Source organism: Loxodonta africana, chromosome 27 (genome assembly GCF_030014295.1).
Source record: "Loxodonta africana isolate mLoxAfr1 chromosome 27, mLoxAfr1.hap2, whole genome shotgun sequence".
Taxonomy (NCBI): Eukaryota; Metazoa; Chordata; class Mammalia; order Proboscidea; family Elephantidae; genus Loxodonta; species Loxodonta africana.
The window spans coordinates 12941418-12965530 of record NC_087368.1 but is presented as its reverse complement, the minus strand read 5'-3'; the positions used below and the strand labels follow the sequence as shown (position 1 = coordinate 12965530).

Here is a 24113-nt window from a genome sequence, read left to right as displayed (position 1 = left end):
GCTCTGCCACCCAATATATTTAATACAAATGTTGAAACAATACCAAATTTTCAGCCTAGAAGATTTCCGCAAATCCATCCACTGTATCTCATATTTTTGCCTCTCTTGGTAAGAAGGATAGAACTAACAGGTGGGTTATTCCTCTGCCTATTAGACTAGGAATAACCCTTCTCTTCCTCGTTCTCAACCTAGTTTGCAAGTTTTGTCTGTTTTACTACAGGCACGTAAAGAACAGCCTCATATAATCCTACTGAAACAAAATCTGGGAGTTCTTAAATACCAAGTGACTTCTATAAGCACCTCATACTAACTTTACTGAGGTTGGTTTAAGCTAATAGATCTTCCCCAAACAGTACTTTGTTTTTAAAAACAAAATATTGAGAGAGCACTCCTTAATATGAGAGATTGTGAGGACTCAAATATTTACCCACCCCTTCTTTCTGAGGGATAGTTTTGTGATAAAGTCATGTGTGTGGCCAATCACATAGGTCATGACTGCCCCATGGCCTTTAACTCAAGTTTTATTCTGATTATATTTTGGCACAGATGCCCCTTGATATTAACACTGAAAAAACTAAGTCAAGGCAAGTGGAGGCAGGGCTAGGTAGCAAAGTACTTGAAACATAATTATCACCCAAAACCATTTCCCTCAAAGCTGGGGGTATATTCTCAAAGCACTATCCTGAGAAACGTTGTTCTGCCTGTTCTGCAGAACTCTGCATACACACTAGTCTGTAATGTCCTCAATACCTTGGTGGTCAGTTGTAACCATACACTCCGCAGCCCAGTCTCCTGGGATCACAGGTGCAACTAGCTCAGCAAACTTGGTCAGAGGACAGCTGTGGCTACAGCCTGGCAGTGTGAGGGGATGTGGCTCATGCCGCGACTCATTCCGATAGTACATCTCCACGAAGTACTCCCTGGTGACAGAAGGCAGAGGAGAGAGCTCTGTTAGTTCTGTGTTGTTGAACTGCCTCATAATTTCTTTCTAGCTGTACTGTAACATGCTAGTTGAGGGACTAGTGAGCCAGTTTATGGGGACAAGGAGATTTTAGCCAACTTAGGGGTAGGCATTGGAAATTGGGACAAGGGGGCCAGATCTGGAGGGTAGAAATGGGAGGGGCTGGTTTATTAGAAAAACCCAAAAACCCACTACAGTCAAGTCGATTCCAACTCATAGCGAAACCCTGGTGGCATAGTGGTTAAGTACTACAGCTGCTTACCAAGAGGTTCAAAGTTTGAACCCACCAGGTGCTCCTTGGAAACTGTGGGGCAGTTCTACTCTGTCCTATAGTGTCACTATGAGTCAGAATCAACTCGACAGCAGTGGGTTTGGTTTTGGTTTGTTAGAAGAGGAGAGGCATAGGAGGTGGGGCCAGGATGCATAATCAGAGAAGGACCAGAGAGGCTATGCACGGTTGGGGGAGTCAGAGGTGACGTGGATAAGCTTTTGAATAACAAGTGGGGGTGGAGGGAGGTGGATGAGGGCTGTTGAGTTTTCCCTCTCCTGTTGTCTCCCTTCTATGTTTCTCATTTGCTCCTTTTTTCCTCTCTTTTTCCCCATCAATATTTTTTCAGTTTTTCCCCTTAATATATCTCCCCTCTCCTTAACCAGGGTATAAACACAGAGCTGAATAATTTATAACATATACACTTGAATACATGACCTGACTTTATCACAAAATTATCCCTCAGAAAGAGGGGGTGGCTGTGTATTTGAGGCCTTACATCTCCCACATTAAGGAGTACTCACTTAACACTTTATTTCAAAAAACAAAGCACTGTTTAGGGATGGTCTGTTCGTTTAAATTAACCTCAGGAAAGCTAAAATGAGGTGCTTATAGAAGTCATTTGCCAATAAAAAAGGAAGAGGAGAAATTTAAGGGACCCTTCTTGACATCACAACTGTAACCTTTGGATATTGTTATAAACAAGCCCTTCGAAATACTGCTTTTAAAAAGCATTATAGACAGTAGTGACCACAAACATTCACATATGAGACATGTATTAAAATACTTTTCTAATACTATATGAAGGAATACTTGTTGCTTGGGGCAATATTTCTAGTGACAGCATCATACAGAGACTTAAAAGTTGTTCAAGATATGTTGAAGATGCTAATAGTCCACTAAAATTCAGGAACCTTTTTCCATAAAATAGAGTTCTAGCTGTGAGTGATTACATTTCCCAGAATCTCTTGCACCTAAGTAAAATCAAACGACAAATTTTAGCCAGTAGAATGTGAGCAGAAGTGATATGTGCACCATTTTCAGAATGTGAGCAGAAGTGACATGTGCACCATCTAGGCTGAGGCAGTTGCCTTCTCCATCCTTTCTTTTCTATAAGCTTCATGCAGGTGAGTATAGAACTCTTTCAAGATTGTAGGTCTACAGGATGGATCCCTAGGTCCCTGAGTCACCATGTGTGAATCATAATATGTGACCAGGGACACCTACACTGGACTTTTAGATGAAGAGAAATATATTTCCATTGGGTTATGGCTCCGAGAATTTGAGGTTCATTTGTTCCAGTAGACAAAATTACCCTCTCAGTTAATAATCAGGAAAATGGTTTTAGGAGACTCAAAACTGGCTCTAGTAATAAAGACACAAGCTAAATATGCATGCAAAGGACTTCCAGTTTCTTGTCTGGAATGTAAAAAGCTTGGAAGTCATCATTCCTGTCCTCACAACAAGAAAAAAAAAAAAAAACTGAAAATCAACAACTATGCTTAAAAACATCAGAGAATTGAGGTCACAGGGCAAACTGCTTCCCTGAAAACTGAAGACATACTGGCTGATACAGAGACTCACCACTTACCAGAAGCAGAATTCACTGCTGCTGGACCCAGCATTGGGTAGGAGTACTTAAAGGGTAACTGACTAACTTCTGGAGACCGATCTTGGACTAGGTTGAGAAATAAAAATTCCTGATGGCTCAGACTTAGGAGGGGCCCACACTTTCGTGAGTTTTACCTGCAGGAACCTCATCAGGTTCTCACTGTGAAGCTTGGAGTAAGCTCTCCTTCCGCTTCCAGCAATGGAGGTGTGTGTGGGCTGGGGTGGGGGGGGCGGTGTAACCGTTTTGAAATAGTGTCTTTTTCTCCTTGACAACAGCCTGTCCTCAAAGGGAAATATTTTACCAATGCCTGCCCTAAATGAGTTTTATCAGACATAGAGGTACATAAAAAAAAAATTTTTATGTTTTTTTTGTTTTACATGGAGGAAGGTTAATAACCAATTCCAGTACAGCATCATCTGGCCTTGGATATGGGGGAAAGGAAATACCTAATTCTAGCCACCTCTAGCCTTCCTATTTCACCAAAGTAGTGACATAAAAAAAGAAAGAAGACTTTGTGGAGGTCACAATCCAGGGGCACAGGCTCACTAAAAGACTAAGATATAATCATAGGATTATAGAACACATCCTCCTTCCCCAGACCTTAATACCAATAAACATCAACAGAGCTTTAGAGGAGATGACAACAGAAAGAAATTTAGCTACTATTGTCCAAAACATCATTTCTGTTTTCAACAAAAAAATTACAAGACATGTTGAAAGTTAAAAAAACACAGTCTGAAGACATAGGGCAAACATCAGGACCAGACTTGTTTATGGTAGAGATTTTGGAATTATCAGATGGGGAATTTAAAATAACTGTGATTGATATGCTAAGAGCTATAATGGAAAAGGGGCCAACATGCAAAAAACAGATGGGTGATATATGCATAGAGATGAAAACCCTAAGACAGAATGAAAAGAAAATGCTAGACATCAAAAATACTGTAACAGAAATTAAGAATGCCTTTGATGGGCTCATCAGTAGACCGGACATGGCTGAGGAAAGAACCAGTGGGCTTGAAGATATTTCAACTGAGGCTTTCCAAGGGAAAAGCAAAGGAAAAAAAAAAATACTGAAAAAATGGAACAAAATATCCAAGCATTGTGGAACAATTACAAAATGTGTAACATATGCATAATGGGAAGACCAGAAGAAGAGAGAAAGGAACAGAAGAAACATTTGAAGTAAAAAATAATGACCGAGAATTTTCCAAAATTGCTAACAGATACTAAACTACAGATCCAGGAAGCTTGGAGAATACCAAACAGGATAAATATCAAAAAACTATACCTAGGCATATCATGTTTAAACTGCAGAAAAGTAAAGAGAAAATCCTGAAAGAAACTGGAAAAGAGTGGGAGAGATGACAAAACTCCTTACATATAAAGGAATAAGGATAAGAATTATGGAATTTTCTTCAGAAACCATTCAAGCAAGAGAAGAGTGGAGTGAAATTTTTAGTGTTGAAAGAAAACAAACAAACAAAAACCAATCTAGAATTCTCTATCCAGCAAAATTATCCTTCAAAAATTGAAGAGAATTAGAATTTTTCAAACAAAAATTGAAAGAATTTGTTGCCACCAGGTCTGCTTGCAAGAAATGTTAAAACAAGTTCTTCAGAGAGAAAAAGAACATTGTATAGGTCAGAAACTCAGATGTATATAAAGGAAGAGCATTTAAGAAACGCAAAGGCAAATGTAATATTTAATTTTCCTATTCTTAATTTACCTAACAGATAATGGTTTGTTTAAAATAATGGCAACAATATATTAGATGATTATAGCTTATGGATAAGTGAAACATCTGACAACAATGTTAAAGGAATGGGGGGAGGAATATCATAAGGTACTTATACTACCTGTGAAGCGGAACAGTATTATTTGAAAGTGACTTAAGTTAGTTGTAAATGTATATTGAAAACTGTAGGGCAATCACTAAAACAATTTTTAAAACAAATATATCGATATGCTAAGAGAAGAGAGAGAATGGAATAATACAAAATACCCAATTCAAGCCAGAGAAGGCAAAAAAAGAAACAAAGAACCAGAGCAACAAATAGAAAACAATTACAAATATAGTAGATATTGATTTGACTATATGAATAATCAATTTAAGTGTGAATTGTCTAAATATACCAATTAAAAGAGAGACTATTAGAGTGGATAAAAAACCAAGACTGAACTATATGTTGTTAACAAGAAACCCACTTACATATAAAGACACAGATAGATTAAAAGTAAAGGGATGAAGAAAGATATACCATGCTAACATTAATTGCAAAATATCTGTCATAGCTATATTAATTTCAGAAAAAGTAGATTTTTAGACAAGGAAAATTATCAGGGATAAAGAGGGGCATTAGGTAATGATAAAGGGGTCAGTTCTCCAAGAATACATAACAATCCTTAATGGGCCTAACAGAGCACCAAAATATATGAGACAAAAATTGACAGAGCTGCTTAGAGAAATAGACAAATCCACTAGTATAGTTGGAGACTTAAATATTTCTCTATCAATAACTAACAGACCCAGCAGGCAGAAAACCAGTAAGGATATAGTTGAAGTAAACAGCACCACTATCAACTGCATTTAATTGATATTTATACATCATCCAGCAAACAGTGAATATACTTGGAAAATTCACCAAGACAGACCACATCCCGGGCCATAAAACACACCTCAATAAATTTAAAAGAATAGAGATCATACAAAATATGCTTTCAGACCACAATGGAATTAAACTAGAAATAACAGAATGATAGCTAAAAAATCCCAAAATATTTGGAGATTAAACAACATACTTATAAATAACATATGGGTCAAAGAAGAAGTCTCAAAAAAAAAAAAAAAGTTCTGAACTAAATGAAAGTGAAATTACAACTTATCAATATTTGCGGGATGCAGTTAAAGCAGTGCCTAGAGGGAAATTTATAGCATTGAATATATGCATTAGAAAGGAAGAAAGATCTAAAACCAATAATTTAAGTTTCTACTTAAGGAAACTCGACAAAGAAGAGCAACTTTAATCTAAAGGGACCAGAAGAAGAAACATAATAAAAATTAGAGCAGGAATCAATGAAGTTGAAAACAGGAAAATAATAGAGAAAAAAATCAACAAAACCAAAAGCTGGTTCTTTGAAAAGATCAATAAAATTAATAAACCTGCAGCCAGGCCAATCAGGAAAAAGAAAGAGAAGACAAAAATTACTAATATTAGAAATGAAAGTGGGCTATCACCACTGAGCCCATGGATATTAAAAAGGTAATAAAGGAATAATATGAACAACTCTACACCCACAAATTTGATTACTTAGATGAAATGGGCCAATTCCTTGAAAGAGGCCATCTACCTAAACTCACACAAGAAGAAATGGGTGCTCCGAATAGGCTCCTGTCTATTAAAGAAATTGAATCAACAGTTAATAACTTTCCAAAACAGAAAGCACCAGGTCTGGATAGTTTCACTGTTGAGGTCTACCAAACATTTACAGAAAAATTAATACCTATCCTTCTTAAACTCTTCCAAAAAATAGAAGAGGAGGAAGCACTTAATAAATCATTCTATGAGGCCAGCATTATCCTAACACTAAAACTAGACAAAGACATTATTAGGAAGGAAAATTACAGGCCGATATCTCTCGTGAACATAGATGCAAAAATCCTTAACAAATATTAGCAAATATAAAAATAATTATACATCATGATCAAGTCGGATTTATTCCAGGTATGCCAGGCTGGTTCAACATTTGTAAATCAATTAATGCAATTTGTCATATCAACAGGCTAAAAAAGAAAAATCATATGATCATATCAATAGATGCAGAGAAAGCATATGACAAAATCCAACACCTATTCATGATAAAACCTGTAGGCGAACAGGAATAGAAGGAAACTTCCTCAACTTGATAAAGAACATCTATAAAAATCCTCCAGCTAACATCACGTTTAATGGTGAGAAAATATATGCCTTCCCCCTGAGTTGGGGAACAAGACAAGAATGTCCCCTCTCACCAATCCTAGTCAACATTGTATGGAAGTACTAGCTAATGGAAGTAGACAAGAAAAGGAACTAAAAGGTACACAGATTGAGAAGGAAGAAATAAAACTTTGTTCACAGATGATATGATTGTCTATGTAGAATATCCTAAAGATTTGACAACACACACACACAAAACTGGAACCAATAAACAATTATAACATGGTTACAGGACACAAGGTTAATATACTGGACACAGGCCCTAAAGCAAGGAGACCCAAAAATGTCACTATGGTACACCAGTCAGAGTAGGGGCATACTGAGATCAGGTTATCAATGCAGTCGTGTCAAGTCTGCCTCACAGTGGTCCGGTGAGTCCATGAACCCGTTCTGCAGTAATTGCCCTAGTTTCAGAATGCATAATTGGAATAGACACACTCAGCAAACTGGCAGAATCTCCACATTCATTCCCTGATCTTGGAGCGAGGATTATGATGGTAGGAAAGGCTAAGTGGAAGCTACTAGAACGTCCTCTAGCTAGGAAAATAGTAAACCAAAAGCAAGACCACATTTCTGGAGGGATTGAGAGATTAGTGCCAATTGCAAAGACTTGAAGGATGCAGGGGTAGTTATTATCACCACATCCCCATTCAACTTGCCTATTAGACCTGTGCAGAAAACAGAAGGACCTGGAAGAACGACAGTGGATTCCTGTAAACTTAACCAGGTGGTGACTCCCATTGAAGCTGCTGTTCCAGGTGTGGCTTCATTGCTTGAGTAAATTAACACATCCCCTGGTACCTGTTACACAATTATTAACCTGACAAATGTTTTTTCTGATATCTGTTAGTAAAGACCACCAGAAGCAGTTTACTTTCAATTGGCAAGGCCAATAATATACTTTCACTGTTCTACCTCAGAGATATATCAGCTCTCCATACCTGTGTTGTAATTTAATTCACAAGGAACTTGATTTCTTTTCTCTTCCACAAGACAATACACCTGCCTATTACATTGATCACATCATGCTGATTGAATCAAGTGAGCAAGAAGTAGCAATTATCGTTTTTTTCATGCAAGTAACACATGCCTTCTATCTGTTTGCCAACTGCATGCTTCCCCCATGAGGTATTTTCATAAGCACTGCTATGCCATTTTTTTTTATATGATGCTGTAAAAAAAAATAGCATAATGTGCTTATGAAAATACCTCACAGGAGAGGACGCAGTTGGCAAGCAAAGGTAGAAGGCATGCATTACTTGCATGAAAATACAGTGTTTTAGATTTACTAGTAAGACAATTGCATTCAGAGGGTGGAAAATAAATCCAACAAAAATGTAGGGGCCTCTACCTCAGTGAAATTTCTGGGGCTTCAGTCATGTGAGGCATGTCAAAATATCCCTTCTAATGTGAATGATATGTTGTTGCATCTGGCCCCTCCTACAACTAAAAAGGAGGCACGATGCCTAGTGGGTCTTTTCAGATTTTGGAAGCAATATATTCCTCATCAGGGTGTGCTACTCTGGCCTACTTACCAGATGACTCAAAAAGCTGCTAGTTTTGAGTGGGGCCCAGAACAAGAAAAGTCTCTGCAACAGGACCAGGCTGCTGTGCAAGCTGCTCTGCCACTTGGGCCATATGATCCAGCTGATCCAATGGTGCCTAAAGTGTCGGTGGCAGATAGGGATGCTGTTTGGAGCCTTTGGCAGGCCCCTGTTGATGAATCACAGCACAGACCCTTAGGATTTTGGAGCAAAGCCCTGCTATCCTCTGCAGGTAACTACTTTCCCTTTGAGAAACAGCTTTTGGCTTGCTACTGAGCTTTAGCAGACTAACGCTTACCCATGGGCCAACAAATTACCACGTGACTTGAGCTGCCCATCATAAACTGGGTGTTGTCTGACCCACAGAATCATAAAACTGGGCATGTACAGCAGCACTCTATCGTCAAATGGAAGTGGTATGCACAAGACCGGGCTTGAGCAGGCCCTGGAGACACAAGTAAGACACACGAGGCAGTGGCCCAAATGCCCATGGTCCCTACTCCTTCTACATTATTTTCTCTCCCAGTGTGCATCTATGCCTCATGGACAGTTTCCTGTATCAGTTTACTGAGGAAGAGGAAACTCAGGCCTGGTTTACAGATGGTTCTACGCAATATGCAGGTACCACTCAAAGACAGACAGCTGTTGCACTGCAGCCCCTTTCTGGGACTTCTCTGAAAAACATTGGTGAATGGAAATCCTTCCAGCAGGCAGAATTTTAGCAGTGTACCTGGTTGTTTATTTTGCTTAGAAGGAGAAATGGCCAGAGTTGTGATTGTACACTGACTCGTAGGCTGCAGTCAATGGTTTGGCTGGATGGTCAGGTACTTGGAAGGAACATGATTAGAAAATTGGTGACAAGGGGGTATAGGGCAGAGGTGTGTAGACAGACCATTATGAATGGACAAAAAATACAAAGATATCTGTGGCCCATGTGAATGCTTACCAAAGGGTGGCCTCAGCAAGGAAGAATTTTAATAATCAAGTGGATAAGATGACCTATTCTGTGGATACCAGTCAGCTTCTTTCTGCAGTAACTCCTATCATTGCCCAAAGGGTTAATGAACAGAGTAATTATGGTGACAGGGATGGAGGTTATGCATGGGCTCAACAACACAGACTTCCCTTCCCCAAGGCTGACTTGGCTACAGCCACTGCTGAGTGTCTAGTCTACAAGCAGCAGAGACCAACACTAAGTCCCCATGTGGCACCTTCCTTGGGTGATCATCCAGCTACTTGGTGGCAGGTTCATTACATTAGGCCACTTCCATCATGGAAGGGGCTGCTTTTTGTTCTCATTGGAATAGACACTTACTCTGACTATGGATTTGCCTTCTCTGCAACCAGTGCTTCTACCAAAACTACCATCTACAAACTTACTGAAAACCCTGTCCACAGTCAGTATTTCACACGGCATTGCTTCTGATCAAGGAACTCATGACGTTACAGCAAATGAAGTGTGACAGTGGGCCCATGATCGTGGAATTTACTGATTTTACCATGATCTCCATCATCCTGAAGCAGCTGGCTTGATGACTCAGTTACAGTACCAGCTAGGTGGCAATACCTTAGAGGTACGGGGCTGTATATACTCTAAATCAGTGTCCAATATATAGTGCTGTTTCTCTCATAGCCAGAATCCACAGGTCCCAGAATTCAGGGGTAGGGAAGGGAGTGACACCACATATTTCTAGTGATCTACTAGCAAAATTTTTGCTTCCTGTCCTGTGACCTTATGCTTTGTTGGTCTAGAGGTCTTAGCTCTAAAGGGAAGAATGTTTCCATCAGGAGATACAACAATTCCATGGAACCAGAAGTTAAAAATGCCACCTGGCCATTTTGGGCTCCACATGCCTCTGAGTCAACAGGCAAATAAGGGAGTTACCACATTGACTGGTGTATAATTGATCCTGATTACCAAGGGGAAATTGGACTGTTACTACACAATGAAGGTAAGGAAGCGTATGTCAGTAATATAGGAGGATCCCCTAGGGCATTACTACCATTCTCTGTGATTTAAGGCAATGGGCTCCAATGAAAAACTATAGTAGTTTAATTCAAGCAGGGCTACTAAGGGCCCAGATCCATCAGAAATGAAGGTCTAGTTCAGCCTACCAGGTAAAGGATAGTGGCCAGCTGAGGTGCTTGCTAAGGGCAAAGGGAATATGGAATGGATAGTGGAAGAAGGTAGTTTTAAATACCGGCTACAATCACATGACCAAGTTGCAGAAATGAGGCCTATAATTTTTATGAGTATTCTTTATTTTGTTATGAATGTGGTTATGTGTCTCAAATACGTCTGCTTTCTTCCCTCTCTCATCCTCTTATCATACAACATAAGATGTATTAACTTTATATCACAGGATTTAAGTCATAGGATATCAAGAAGAGTGCACATCGCCCAAGGACTTTGCATCCTTTTCTGGGGAAAGGGTTAATGTGTTCTGGGGTTGTATACAGGATAGCTCTAACACAGGATATTTGTGTTCTGGGGTTGTACACGGGATAGAAGTATGACCTGGTTATTGTGTTTATTTTGAGATTAAGTATGGTTCAAGGAGATATGTATGGATGCCAAGTTGTCAAGGGGTGAACTGGGATGGTTAATTTCAGTGCCAACTTGGCTAGGCTATAAAGCAGTCAATTTTTTGGTCAAATATTAGTCAACCATATTTTTATCCAAATAACGTGCACCTTCTATGTTTGTTTGCCAGCTGTGCCCTCTCCTCTCAAGGTATTTTCATAAGTGCCACTATGCCAGTGTTTTTTTATATGTTGCTGTAAAAAGATTTAGTGTAGTATGCCTATGAAAATACCTCGTGAGGGGAGGGCACAGTTGGTAACAAACGTAGGAAAAAAAAAAAAAACATAGAAGGTGTGTGTTATTTGCGTAAAAATACGGTAGATATCGCTGAGAACGTACTTTGTTGGTATGATTAACAGTGGAGATGGCCCTCCGTAATGTGGGTGGGCTTCATCCAGTCACTCGAAGGCCTTGAGAGTAAAAAAGTTTTCCAAGGAGAGAAGGATTCTGCCCCTAGGCTGTTAATACAGATGTTGTTGTGTGCTATCGAGTCAATTCTGACTCATTGTTACCCTACAGGACAGAGTTGAACTGCCTCTTAGGGTTTTCTAGGCTGTAATCTTTACAGGAGCAGATCACCAGGTCTTCTTCCCCTTAGAGTGGCTGGTGGGTTTGAACCGATGGCGTTTCAGTTAGCAGTTGAGCATTTAACCATTGTGCCACGAGGGCTGCTGCTGCAATTTCCGGACTGCCTGGCCTATGGGTTTTGGACTCAAGACTGCTAGTTTCCAGCCCACCACCTGACCTATGGATTTTGGACTTGCCAGTCCCCACAACCACGTGAGCCTACTTCTTAAATTTCTCTCTCATAATGCATACATGTATATATATAAGTGTATGTGTGTGTGTGTATATATATACTGTATTGGTTTTGTTTCTTTGGAAAGCTCTGACTAATACAGTCAGGATCACTTAATATGTAAGAATATACAGCTTTTGTTAACTTGTATCCTCCTTGTTCCTAATTTAAAGGCAGGTGAGTTTTACCTTTGACATTTCTCTAGAATACAAAAAAAGAAAAAAAAAAATCCCAACATAACAATAAACTTGACTTCTATCTGGACATGGCTGTTGGTTAATTTTGTTTTATATGTCAATGTCTCTCAGTTGAAAAATACCTCATACTTGATTCATAATATGGATTTACTCAAGTTGATGAGAGACAGAGATCCAGTGGGACAAAATACTGCAGCGCCCTGATAAAACAGGCTCACATCACCTAAGAAAAGAAATCAGCAAGAAAGGAGACCAGAGTAAAGCCAGTACGTTCTCTTGTCTTATGCCTGAAGAGACAGTGTCCGCTCCTAGGGCTGATTCTGGATTTGGGCCAGCCTAATTACCTCTGTGCCCAGAGCTGGCCTTCAAAGGGGAAGACTTGAGCAGTGCTTGTTATTAAGGGAACAATTTGTGTCTGTAGTCTTCACATTCCCATTTTCTTCTCTGTTTGGCTAGTCTCCGTTTCACGGGTCTTATCTCTCCACCTTGACTGTAGGTAATTGGGAACAAGGTTAGCTAAGGCCACGTTTGAGTCCTACTCTGTGATGCCTGCTGCCTGGTCAGGGGTTCAGTAAAGGAGGGGCGTACCTTCCTAATCGAGCAGTATTCACTTTCTTGATGAGCACTGAAGACGTTGGCTAAGAATAAGATCTTCTCTGCACTGCTGCTCTCTTACTGTGCAAATTCAGGAGGCCAGCAGCCTGGATTGGCTACATAATTTGCGGGGTCCAATGAGACTATGTGGGCAGCTCCTGTCTGGAGGGAAGATGAGAAGGCAGAGGGGGACAGAAGCTGGCTGAACAGACACGGGGAATACAGAGTGGAGAGAAGGAGTGTGCTATCTCCTTAGGGTAAGAGCAACTAGGAGTACGTAGCAAGGTGTATATAAATTTTTATATGAGAGACTGACTTGATTTGTAAACTTTCACTTAAAGCACACCAAAAAAATTTTTTTGTTTTTCACCTACTATGTATGTACATTATTTCCCAATGTAAGTCTTCATGAAAACAGAGAAAAAGATCTATGAGTAGGCAGATACTGTTACTCGCCACTATTCTCCCCACTTAATATCAAACCAAACCAAACTCAACAGACAAAAAAACCCTTGAGGAGGTAATAAAATGGTAACAGAATGTGGAGTCTAGTGATGTTGATTTTGATAAGTCCCTCTCAGAAACTTACCCCTTGTCAAGGTACAATTCTGTGATGTGGCAGGAAGCATAGGGAGGGAGTTGTCCATTGTAAACGTCTAGCGCCATCTGTAGGCCACTCACAGTAGTGTCATGCTAAATAGATTTGAAATAAATCATTTTTGATCTTTACCTCTGGTCCAGGTTCACGTTCAATAGGTATTAAGCACGTATAGAGTACCACGATGGTTTATTTCCCACAAATGGCCCAGTTAAATTCTCATACTCCCATGACTTAAGAAAAACCGAAAACCCATTGCCGTTGAGTTGATTTCAATAAGAAAAAGAGAGGGAAAGAACACATTTTTTGGTTGAGTACATCTGCGCATGCTTGTTGGTTGTTGTTGTGTGCTGTAGATCCCGACCCACAGTGACCCTATAGGACAAAGTAGAACTGCCCCATAGGGTATCCTAGGCTGTAGATCTTTACTAGAGCCTATTGCCAGGTCTTTTCTTCCGTGAAGCCACTGGTGGGCTTGAACCACGGACCTTTCAGTTAGCAAGCAGCTGAGCGCCTAACCATTGTGTCACCAGGAATAGTTTGCTGCATGCTAAAAAAAGCAAAAACCAAACCCATTGCTGTCCAGTCAATTCCGGCTCATAGCGACCCTATATGACAGAGTAGAGCTGCCCCACTGGGTTTCCAAGGAGTGGCTGGTAGACTCCAACTGCTGACCTTTTGGTTAGCAGCAGAGCTCTTTACCACTGCACCACCAGGGCTCCAGCTGCGTGCTAGGCAGCATGGTTTACAAACATCATTATTATCCTTGAAGAGATGAAGAAACTAAGATGCTGAGAAGTTAAGTAATTTGCTTAATGCCGTAAAAAATAGCCCCCAAAATGGGAGAAAATAAATTTAAACCAAGTCTTCTGGCTTTAAGTTCTGTGCCTTTTCCACTAGAACATGTCTTTGCTTTAGTTTCTTTCATTGATTTTCATCACATTTTAAAATATGTTGGGATAAGTTAATGATAGATCATATTTTCTGTATATTGGTATCATCTGCTATTTTAAAGATGGGGAAGAGTAGATGAGGTTATAAATGTTTAAAGAAAACCCACTGCTGTCGAATCAATTCTGACTCATAGCGACCCTACAGGACAGAGTAGAACTGCCCCATAGAGTTTTTAAGGAACGCCTGGTGGATTCGAACTGCTGGCCTTTTGGTTAGCAGGTGTAGCTCTTAACCACTACGCCACGAGGGTTTCCAGTTATAAAATGTTTAGGGAGGATAAAAATGTAAGGAAGTAGACTGAGTAGCTTAAAAATAATTGTAACACTAATTTTTTTTTAGTGTGGCAGAAAGGAATAGAGGACTGGTTTTCAGTCCAAGTTTCACCATTAATTAGCTTTCTAATCTTAGGCAATCTCAGACTTTCACAGGTACAAAATGGGGGTAACATTTGGCTGCCTAAGTTGTATGGCAGTACATTCAAAAGGGGTTAGAACTGATTTAGCAGAGAAAGGAATAGAGTTACAGACAGAAGACGTGCTACAACGATTTAGAACTGGAAACCAGATAAGAAAGTAGAAAAATCAACAGATTTGACTAATTTCAGGACCATCTCCCTCCAGGAGGGAGTCCCTGGAAGGTGCAAATGATTTACTCATTTGGTTGCTAATTGACAGGTTGGGGGTTTGAGTCCACCCAGAGGTACCTTGGAAGAAATGCCTGGTGATCTGCTTTTGAACAATCAGCCATTGAAAACCCTGTGGAGCACAGATCTACTGTGACACACGAGGCCACCACGAGTTGGAGTCGATGGGAAGACAACTGGTTTTATTGGTTCTTTCTAGTAAGCACTGCACTCTGGTGCCTGCATGGACCCTTCCTTTAGTCTATACAATTTAGAACCCCTGACTTTAAGCAAACTTCCCTATATCTTCAATCACCCCTTCCACTTTACTGTACGAATGAAAGCATGGCTTTCTCCAGCCAAATCACATTTGTGAAACATCTGTCATGGAGACAGGAGGTAGGAGGAGTCCGCATACTATATCTTGTTTCCCTACTTGCCTGGGACTCCATGGGCAACCATTTCAAAGCACGATAAACCCCTAGCCTTCTTCCCTAACAGTGTCTCTTCCTTGGTTCCTGCTCTAAAATGGAAGTCTTCTCCAGGGTCTCTTTTCATTCTCCCCCAAATGTTGCCTAATTTCAAGTAGCAACTCTCTTTTCCTTCCTCTCTTCTTTCCCTTTATCATTTGGAGTTTTCTACTTAGATGTCTTGGCATTTCAAGCTCAGTTGCCTAGTTGTCACCTGTTTTGATAGATCCATCTTTCTAGCCTTTAAGGCTTATACCCTTACCATCATCTGTGGCTTCACCTTCCACATCACTGCCCTTCACCCACATTCCAGTTCATCACTGAGTCCTGCCGCTCAGCTTTCCTTTGTAACCACGTTACTTTTCCTCCTTTCCTGTTGCTGCCCTGGCTTTAAGGCACATCCCCACTTTCCTAGACTACTGCAAAAGCTTTGTATGCCGTAGTCTGCTCCCACCCTCCCCCTCCTCCAGTCCATTCTGCTACTCTGATCTTGTCACCTTTTGCCCCACTCTCCCTGAGCAAATACCTCTGGGCGGTTCTCCCTTGCTTCATTACTCCTCTTATTTATTAACCAAAGAAGCAGGACCAGGTGGCCTTTAAACCACCTTCCAAGTCAAACATTTAGAGATTCTGTATCAGCATTGTTCAACAGGACTTTCTGCAATGATGGAAATATTTTTGATCTGTGTGATCCCATTCAGTAGCCACTACCCATTTAAGGCTATTGAGCACTTGAAATGTGCCTAGTGCCTCCTAGGTACTAATTTTTCATTCTATTTAATTATAATTTAAATAGCCGCAGGCAGCTAATGGGTTCCATATTGGACAGCACAGTTATCTAATCTCATATCAACTTCTCCACAAGATCCTGGCCTTCCCCTTCTTTCCTAGTAATATTCCTTCATACGCCTCACAGTGCAGTGAGGAACTGCTTTAATGCCCTTGATGAGCTTGATGCCCTTGATGACCTTGATGCCCTTGATGAGCTTCCTACTCTGGGAATCCTTCCTGCTTCTCTTCTCCACCCTCCCCCACCAGAAGTAAAGCTTCTCTTCTCTGAGTCATCAAAACACTTGCTTGCATGGCATTTCTATAATGCTTTTCATGTTGTTTATGTGTTTGCTTGCCTTCTTGTCAGTATTAGAGTGTAAATTCCTTAAGGGCCAGAATTACGTGTTTAATTCCAAACGCTTTCAACAGCTGCCTACCATCTACTGGGCAATGAGGAAATGAAGACAAAGATGAGATCCCCATCCTCAAAGAGATCACACACTTGAACAAATGGATGTTGAATAAAGACAAAAATACTTACTGCTGAATACATGATAAGTTTTCTGTGGTTTGATGGGTGAGTTGCAGTCTTCATGTTTTTGAGTATTTCATTGACCAGGGCACCTTAAAGAAGATAAATTGACAATGGAGCTGAACCAAACACAGCTGTATATTCTAGTTCATGAGCTTTTTGTTGGTTCATAATTGGGGAATCTCCCTGACATAACCCTCATGACTTAAAAAGAAAGGGAAAGAACTAATTTTGGTTAAGTATCTGCTGTGTGCTAGGCAATGTCATTTAGATACATTATTTTCCTGAATCCTAACTTCTAATCTCTATTTATAGGTGAGGAAATTGGAGCTTAGAGACATTAAGTGATATGCCCAAGGTCACATGCTGGGTAATGAGAACTGAATTGGTAAACTAGAACTCTACTATACCAGGTTGCATTAAAGCTCAAGTTAAGAGACCGAAAAACTTAGAAAATTTTTAATTTTTTTTTTTCCCTTTCAGGTCATAAAAGACAGTCGTCCTTCAGTGATCTTCTGAAGTGCAGACATGAGGTGACAGCATGTTGTGTACTTCTCTGTCTTCTCACTTCCATTCTCTGGCCATCAGACTTGTGAGAGACCGTGGGGGAAAGCAGCTCTCTGGATGTCTGTACAGGGCAAGGACTGTGTTCTGTGGACAGTTTCTCCAGGTTACTAGGGTGTTACTACTAGGGGGAGAACCAGGATCTTTAGGTTTCAGGTGAGGACTCCATCTGTCTCCAGTGGAGACATTTTGCCCTTCACATCCAAAGAGCCAACTGTTCTTGCTCTTGAGATGATGAAAGGCTGATGCGTGATTCATGGCCTCCATCCTGTTTACAGACACCTGAAGGCTGTGGAACACCTCATGATGCTGGATGCTGTTTTGAGGACATGTGGTCTCAGGGACTTTCACAACCATCACCTAAAACTCTGACTTATTGTTTCATGGTATCTCTGCTGTGCATGTTCTCTCTTGGCTTGAAGATGACCAGTTTTTTTCATAATGAATAGGGTATCGATGTTACAGGCTGACTATAATTCAAGACTCTGTGGTCTACTTGCAATCACATTGAACAGCTATAATGTTCCAGACAGTATGCTAGATGAATCAGACATGGTCCCTGAACTCAAAAACTCATGAAATAGTAGGAAGGCACAAGTCTGTATACGAATAAGCACAATAAATGGTTAATTAAAGAGGGCAGTGATTTGTCCCTTCTATAGATGCTGGGATTTCCTCAGAGGTGAATGGAAGAAGCTGGACACCACATCCTTAACTGGTTCAATCTCTCAGTCACAGATAGGGTTGCCCTCTGGAGACCTTTAGGGACATTTAGCTTGACCTTTATAACACATTGGCACTAAGCTCTGTGGCCAAGTTTCTGCAAGTTGTTACAACTCTTCTGCAATCAGCAACTTCTCCCCTTCAATAGGGGCATTTTTGGGTAGACTGCAGCCTCCATAATAGTGTCAACTCTTGGTTCTGGGGTGATTGTCCTTCTTGTACCAGTAACTGGGGGTGAGTGTAATTATCCCCAGGCTCTGGCATGCCAATAATTCTGTTTTATAGGTGGAAGCGAGTTTCAGAGAAAGCTCTGGAACTTGTAATAAGATTATACAACTTGTATGCAGAGAAGCTGAGATTTGAACCCAGCATGTCTGACTTTAAAACCCTTACTCTTGATCATTAGACTACACTGTAGCATAAAGCTAGCACCTATGTTTTCTGTTGCATTCCTTATTAAATGTGTATAATTTAGATCAAGTACCATTGATCTTATAGCATAAACCTTACTTTCCTCACTGTTGGGCTATAGCAGGAGTCAGCACATTTTTCCTGTTAAAGAACCACATGGTAAATATCTTTGGATTCCCAGGCTAATAAGGTCTGTCGGTCCCAGCTACTCAGCTCTGCTGTTGGTAAGGTGAAAGCAGTCATAGACAATGGGTAAATGAATGTTTGTGGCTGCTTTTCAACAAAACATTATTTACAAAAAATGGACGGTGGACTGGATTTGCTCTGTAGGCTGCAGTTTCTCAATCCCTGATCTTTATAAAGCCAGAAGAGGGCTCTATTAACACTGATATGACCAGTTGTATATTCCTAAATCAGTCTTAGGGATTTTCTTGGTGTGTATGCATTGGATTGGGAAAAAGACACGGCAATCTTCTCCCTTAAAGATTACAGCCTTGGAAACCCTATGTAGCAGTTCTACTCTGTCCTACAGGGTTGCTATGAGTTGGAATCAACTCGATGGCCAGGGGTGGGTTTTAAGTGTTGGCAGAATCTTTCTGGACAGTGTTACCCATGAAAGCAGCTGGTAGAACAGAAGTTTTGGTAAAGGTCAAAGTCCTGATGGTCCCACGTGACTCTGTGTCACCCTGTCAATACATGTTTTCTGTGCAGGGCTGTGTTCAGCTGCATTGTCATTAGACAAGCACGTAGTTAATAAATCTCTCTCGCCTACTCAGATCTGCACAGTAGGCTGGGCTTGTGTTTTGGCAGGAAACCACTTAGCAAACAATTTCCTGGCTTATCAATCACACTGGAATTCCTCCAGAAAGTAAGCCAGGTGCCTTCCACAAGCACCAGCCTTTAGAACCCAAGACCAGGAAAGAATCTACTTATCCACTCATCAGACAGGGAAACTGGGACCCAGAGAGGGGAAGTGACTTCCTCCAGATGCAATCTTCTAGTAACCAAAGGAAGAAAAAAGAAGGAACACAAGCAAGCTGCTGTTATAAACCTCGTTTCTCATTCACACACACCCCTTGAATCTATCATTAGATTATTGACTCCTGCCTGGCTTTCCCTGCCAGTTTCTTCACTATCTCTTACATCTAGAGAAGGGCTTCTCACACTTGAATGTACTTACAAGGCACCTTAGGATTTTATTAAAATGCAGACTTTGATTCAGCTGGTCTCAGGTGGCACCTGAGAGTCTGCATTTCTAACAAGCTGCTAGGCGATGCTGCTGGTGCCCAGGAATTGCAGTTTGAGTAGAGAGGACAGGGGCTAGATTGAGAGGCTTGACTCTTGAGCCCGTCATGACTAGGTTGGAGGCTATAAGTCCGAAGTTTATATCCACCATCTGATGGGGCTTGGGTTTGGGTCACAGTGCTGACACCTGGTGGAGCAGGAATTACAGCCAACAAGGCACCCCTGCTACCATCTGTCTCCTTTGTTGGTTTAGTTCATGAGATTGACTTCCTTCTGGACTCTTGACCTCACACACGGTCTGTATCCTGCTGAGTAATTTTTTTTTTTACATACATTAATTCATTTTAATCCTACCACAGCCTTAAAAAGTAGGTGTCATTATTATTCCCATTTTGCAGAATGGAAACTGGTGCAAGAGAGATCAAGTGATTGGCGGTAGGACTAGGGCTCAGACCTAGATCTCCCAACCACAAACCTAATACGCTCTTCTCATTTATTTCACACTTACCCCCCTGGAGTCTAGATTTCTCTTTCTGCTTGTAAATTCCATAGAGGGACAGGATGGATAATTCCGATAATTCTCTCAGCTTAGTCATGGTATCCTCAGTAGCCCAGGAGGGCAAAGTGAAGTTGTGAGTTCTCTTTAACAACAAAAAAGAAAACATGCATGTATTTTTTATTTCTGGCTGCCCCCTTTGTTGACTTTTTATCCTCTTCACCCCACAGGAGCTACTGGGTCTAGCCTTCCTTGTCTTACTATTTCTTTCTAGGATAACTTTATATTGTGATAAGTCATGATGCTGATTCTCAGAAGAAAAACTAACTTGTCCCTTCCTACCAAGTCAATAGCTTTGACTTAACTCTTGATGAACGAGTGACTGATATTTTGCAGAGTATGAATGTGCTCAGAACAGTAACAATGTACCTCGTTCCTTCATGAAAGATTTAGAAATCTTTCATCAACCTGTGTGGAAAGTAAAATCTGGCAAAGAATAAGCTTACCAGGGTTCGACAATGCTTCCTTAAAAATGGGATGAGCTGCCTGAGAGGCCAGCCGGGGAAGGCCTCCCGTCCCCATCAGGTTCTGGCTCAGACTCTTTGGGGAACTCTGCACCTTGCGTGCAGTAGGCACTTGGTGAATGAATATTTGCCAAATGGATGAAAAAGCTGTACAGCAGGGCAGGTGGAGATACTGTGCCAATATTTATTACCAGCTATGGACACTTGATGGTGAAGTGGTTAAGAGCTTGGCTGCTAACCAAAAGGTTGGCAGTTTGAATCCACCAGCCACTCCTTGGAAACCCAATGGGGCAGTTCTACTCTGTCCTTTAGGGTCACTATGAGTTGGAATTGACTCGATGGCGCAAAACCATGACAACAACACAGAGAGTTGATTAGGATTCCCCCAGTTTCAAAGGTAAGATTGAGAGACAGTTCATGAAAGAGGAGACCAAAGTGAAGTGATTGACAGAGGAAATGAGTGGGGTGGGAGCCAAAATACAGGATCTTGTCTCCATTGAAGACTTTTTTATAAGACAAACAAACCACTGAAACAAATGCTGACGATGAAGTGAAACTCTAAGTAGCATGTGCTTGGGCTAATTAACTCTTTCATGGAGGGGGGACAAACTGTGTCACCTGTTATTGAGAAAGAGCTATGAAATTACTCACTGGCCCAGACATTCATGACCTCGACATCAGAGGAGGATGAGTAGCTAGGATTTGGGCAGTCAAACATTTGCAGTCAGGATTTAGTCCCAGAATTTAGTGAACTGGTTGGAAACAAGAATATGGAGTACTCCTTTTGGCCAGAAGGTGGAGCATGGTGAATGAAAAACACCACATAATCTTGAAAAACAAAATAGTAATGAATCTAGCTACAAAGATTATTTCGTAGGCATAGCCCAGCAAGGAAGCAATCCTTTACTAATAAGCCAACTTCACAGCCCAGCAAGGAAGCGATCCTTTACTAATAAGCCAACTTCACAGCCCAGCAAGGAAGCGATCCTTTACTAATAAGCCAACTTCACTAGCCTGGCTTATAGTTGGCTTGCTAACTGATATTTCCAAAAATTAAGTAATTTTTCCCCCCCTTTCTGTATACAAAAACGTTGCTTTTTTTCTTTAAAACCCAAAACCCATGACAGGAGTCCAATATTCCTGACTGAAAAAGAAAGTGCCAAAGCATGCAAGAAAAAAAGTTTCTAAAGAGTGAAAACATAAATAATAGCAAAGAGAAGTTAGGATTTTCAAGTTAACATAAAGAAGTCTTGAGTTATGTTTCAATGTCAAAGGAAGAATAATACATCTGCAAAAAAAAAATGAAAATGCATTTATCTGTTTCAAATAGGTATAAATCATAAAGATTGCAAATTGATATTTTTTTTCTTTACCTCACAGAATAAAGGGTCATAGACTGTACTCCAAATTCCCAAAAGGTCCTGATCCTGGTATCCTGAAAGTTTTGGCAAGGTTTCTATAAAATCCTGAAACACACACAGAGGGGAAGATTTTTTCCACATCAGGGATTCTCAACTTCAGCACTTTTGACATTTTGGGTTGGATAATTCTTTGTTGCGGGGGGCTGTCCTGTACATTATAGGATGTTTAGCAGTATCCCTGGTCTCTACCCACTAGATGCCAGGATCAAGCTGCCAGTTGCGGCAACCGAAAATGTCTCCAGATATTACAAAATGTTCCCTGGGTGGCAAAATTGCCCCCTTTAAGAACCACTGTTCTTCATAGAAAAGTGCACCAGGGATATAGACTGTGATAATGCCAGCCAAACTTTAAACACACTAATTGATCATTTCTCATTATTACCTTAAAAATAGTGACCAATGCTGGCTCACTACCAAGTGTTCCTGATTTGTCCTTGAACCAATGGAAGCACACTGCTGCCAATTCCTTTTGGAAGTAGGTAGAGTGTAGCTCACGTGTAAATGAGCGGGTGCCATGAGAGAGGAAGGTGTGTCTCAGCCCCGGAAAACACAATAGAAACAGCATCTGGGTATCTGGCTAGAAATGTGAAATCTGATTGGGATGCAAACACCCTGCTAGGTTCTGTATTATTCTTGAATTTTCGCAAGGATGAGACCCAATGTGCAGCTGTCTGACTCAACTATTCATGGCAGCAAATTTTAGGAAGACTTTTGGAAGATATTACTCATCTGAAGCAAGTGGACTATCTTCTAGGAAAAAAATAATTTTCCAGTATTAATCCCGAGAGATAAATAGATCAATTTCTATAGAATAAATTTTATGAATAATTGTTAAAGAGCTCCTCCCCACCCCCACCCCCCAAAACAAAACCAAACCCCAGGGCCAGATGATTTCATGGAGGAATTCTGCCAAGCTTTTAAAGAGTAAATTATTCAAATGTTATTTTAAATGTACTGGAGCATAGAAATGGGGGGGGGGGGGGACTTCCATTAAAAAGAATGAATTAAGCATAATATTGCTACTGATGAAGATTGGCTAGGAAAGAAAGCCATAGGCCAGTGTTGCTTGTGAATATCAGTGCAAAAGAACTAAATAAATTATTACTTAAATAATCCAATAGTACGTGAAAAGAAAGGAGTTTATTGTAAAACACGCAAAGGCAGTTCAATATTAATAAATCTAAGTATAATTAATCTTAATAGTTGATTCAAGGAGAAAAATAACTTGATTATATCCAAAAAATGTTAAAAAGATCTTTCAAAGAATTAAACTACTATCATTGATTAAAAAAAAAAAAACTCAAGAAAATAGGAGAGATGAACACTTTCTTAACTTGATAAAAATATACCTATCTTGGCTCTAGAACCAGAATGTTTAAAAGGGAAAGACTAGTAACGTTCCTTCTAAAATCAGGAATACGACCAGGATACTCACTACCAACACTATTATATAACATTGTACTGTAAGTGCTGGCTAAAGCAAGCAGGCAGAAGAAAGAAATTAGAGGGATAAATACTGCAAAAATAGAGGTAAAACCATTATCGTTTGCACATATTGTAAACCTGGAACAGATTTTACATGAAACGTAAAGACCTATGTGAAGAAAACCCTGAAATAATCTTGAAGATAAGAACAAACAGGGAAATGGACAATGTTATTGGAAAGGAAGACTCAACATTGAAAAGCCGCAAAGTCCTCCTAAGTAATTTATAAATGTAATATGATCTCAATAAAAATGCTAAAAAGATTAAAAAAAATAATTTTGGAACTAGGTGAGCTGTTTCTAATGTCACAAAGAAAATAAAAATATGAGCTGCCATTGAGTCGATTCCGACTCATAGCAACCCTACAGGACAGAGCAGAGCTGCTCCATAGGGTTTCCAAGGAGCAGCTGGTGGATTCGAACTGCCAGCCTTTTGGTTAGCAGCCATACGCTTAACCACTGTGCCACTAGGGCAATGAAAATTCTGAGAAAGTAGAGCAACGAGGGAGGACCAATCCTTCCAATATTAAAGCATATTATACAGTCCTAATAATAAAAACAGCATGGTTTTGGCTGATGAAATAACAATTTTATAGAATAAAAAGTCCGGAAATAGATCTCATATATATGGGAATTTTAACATATAATAGCTCAAATTAGGGGAAACTGATGAACTACTCAATAAACAGTGATAGGACAATTAGTAATCTGTGAGAAAAAAGTAAGCAGGATGCCTTATACCTAATACCAGGATAAACTGCA

At 40.3% G+C, this 24113-nt stretch overlaps 1 protein-coding gene across 1 annotated transcript in view; it reads right to left on the bottom strand.

Moving 5' to 3' along the window:
- ACP3 (acid phosphatase 3) overlaps positions 1-24113 on the bottom strand; it is a 72328-nt gene that overhangs the window by 20419 nt on the left and 27796 nt on the right. Inside the window, exons 6-10 of the mRNA XM_003420907.4 lie at positions 21820-21912; positions 19935-20067; positions 16493-16575; positions 13126-13229; positions 751-920 (exon numbers count right to left, since the gene is read on the bottom strand). Of these exons, the coding sequence (XP_003420955.3) occupies positions 751-920; positions 13126-13229; positions 16493-16575; positions 19935-20067; positions 21820-21912 (583 nt within the window). The remainder of the gene's footprint in view (positions 1-750; positions 921-13125; positions 13230-16492; positions 16576-19934; positions 20068-21819; positions 21913-24113) is intronic.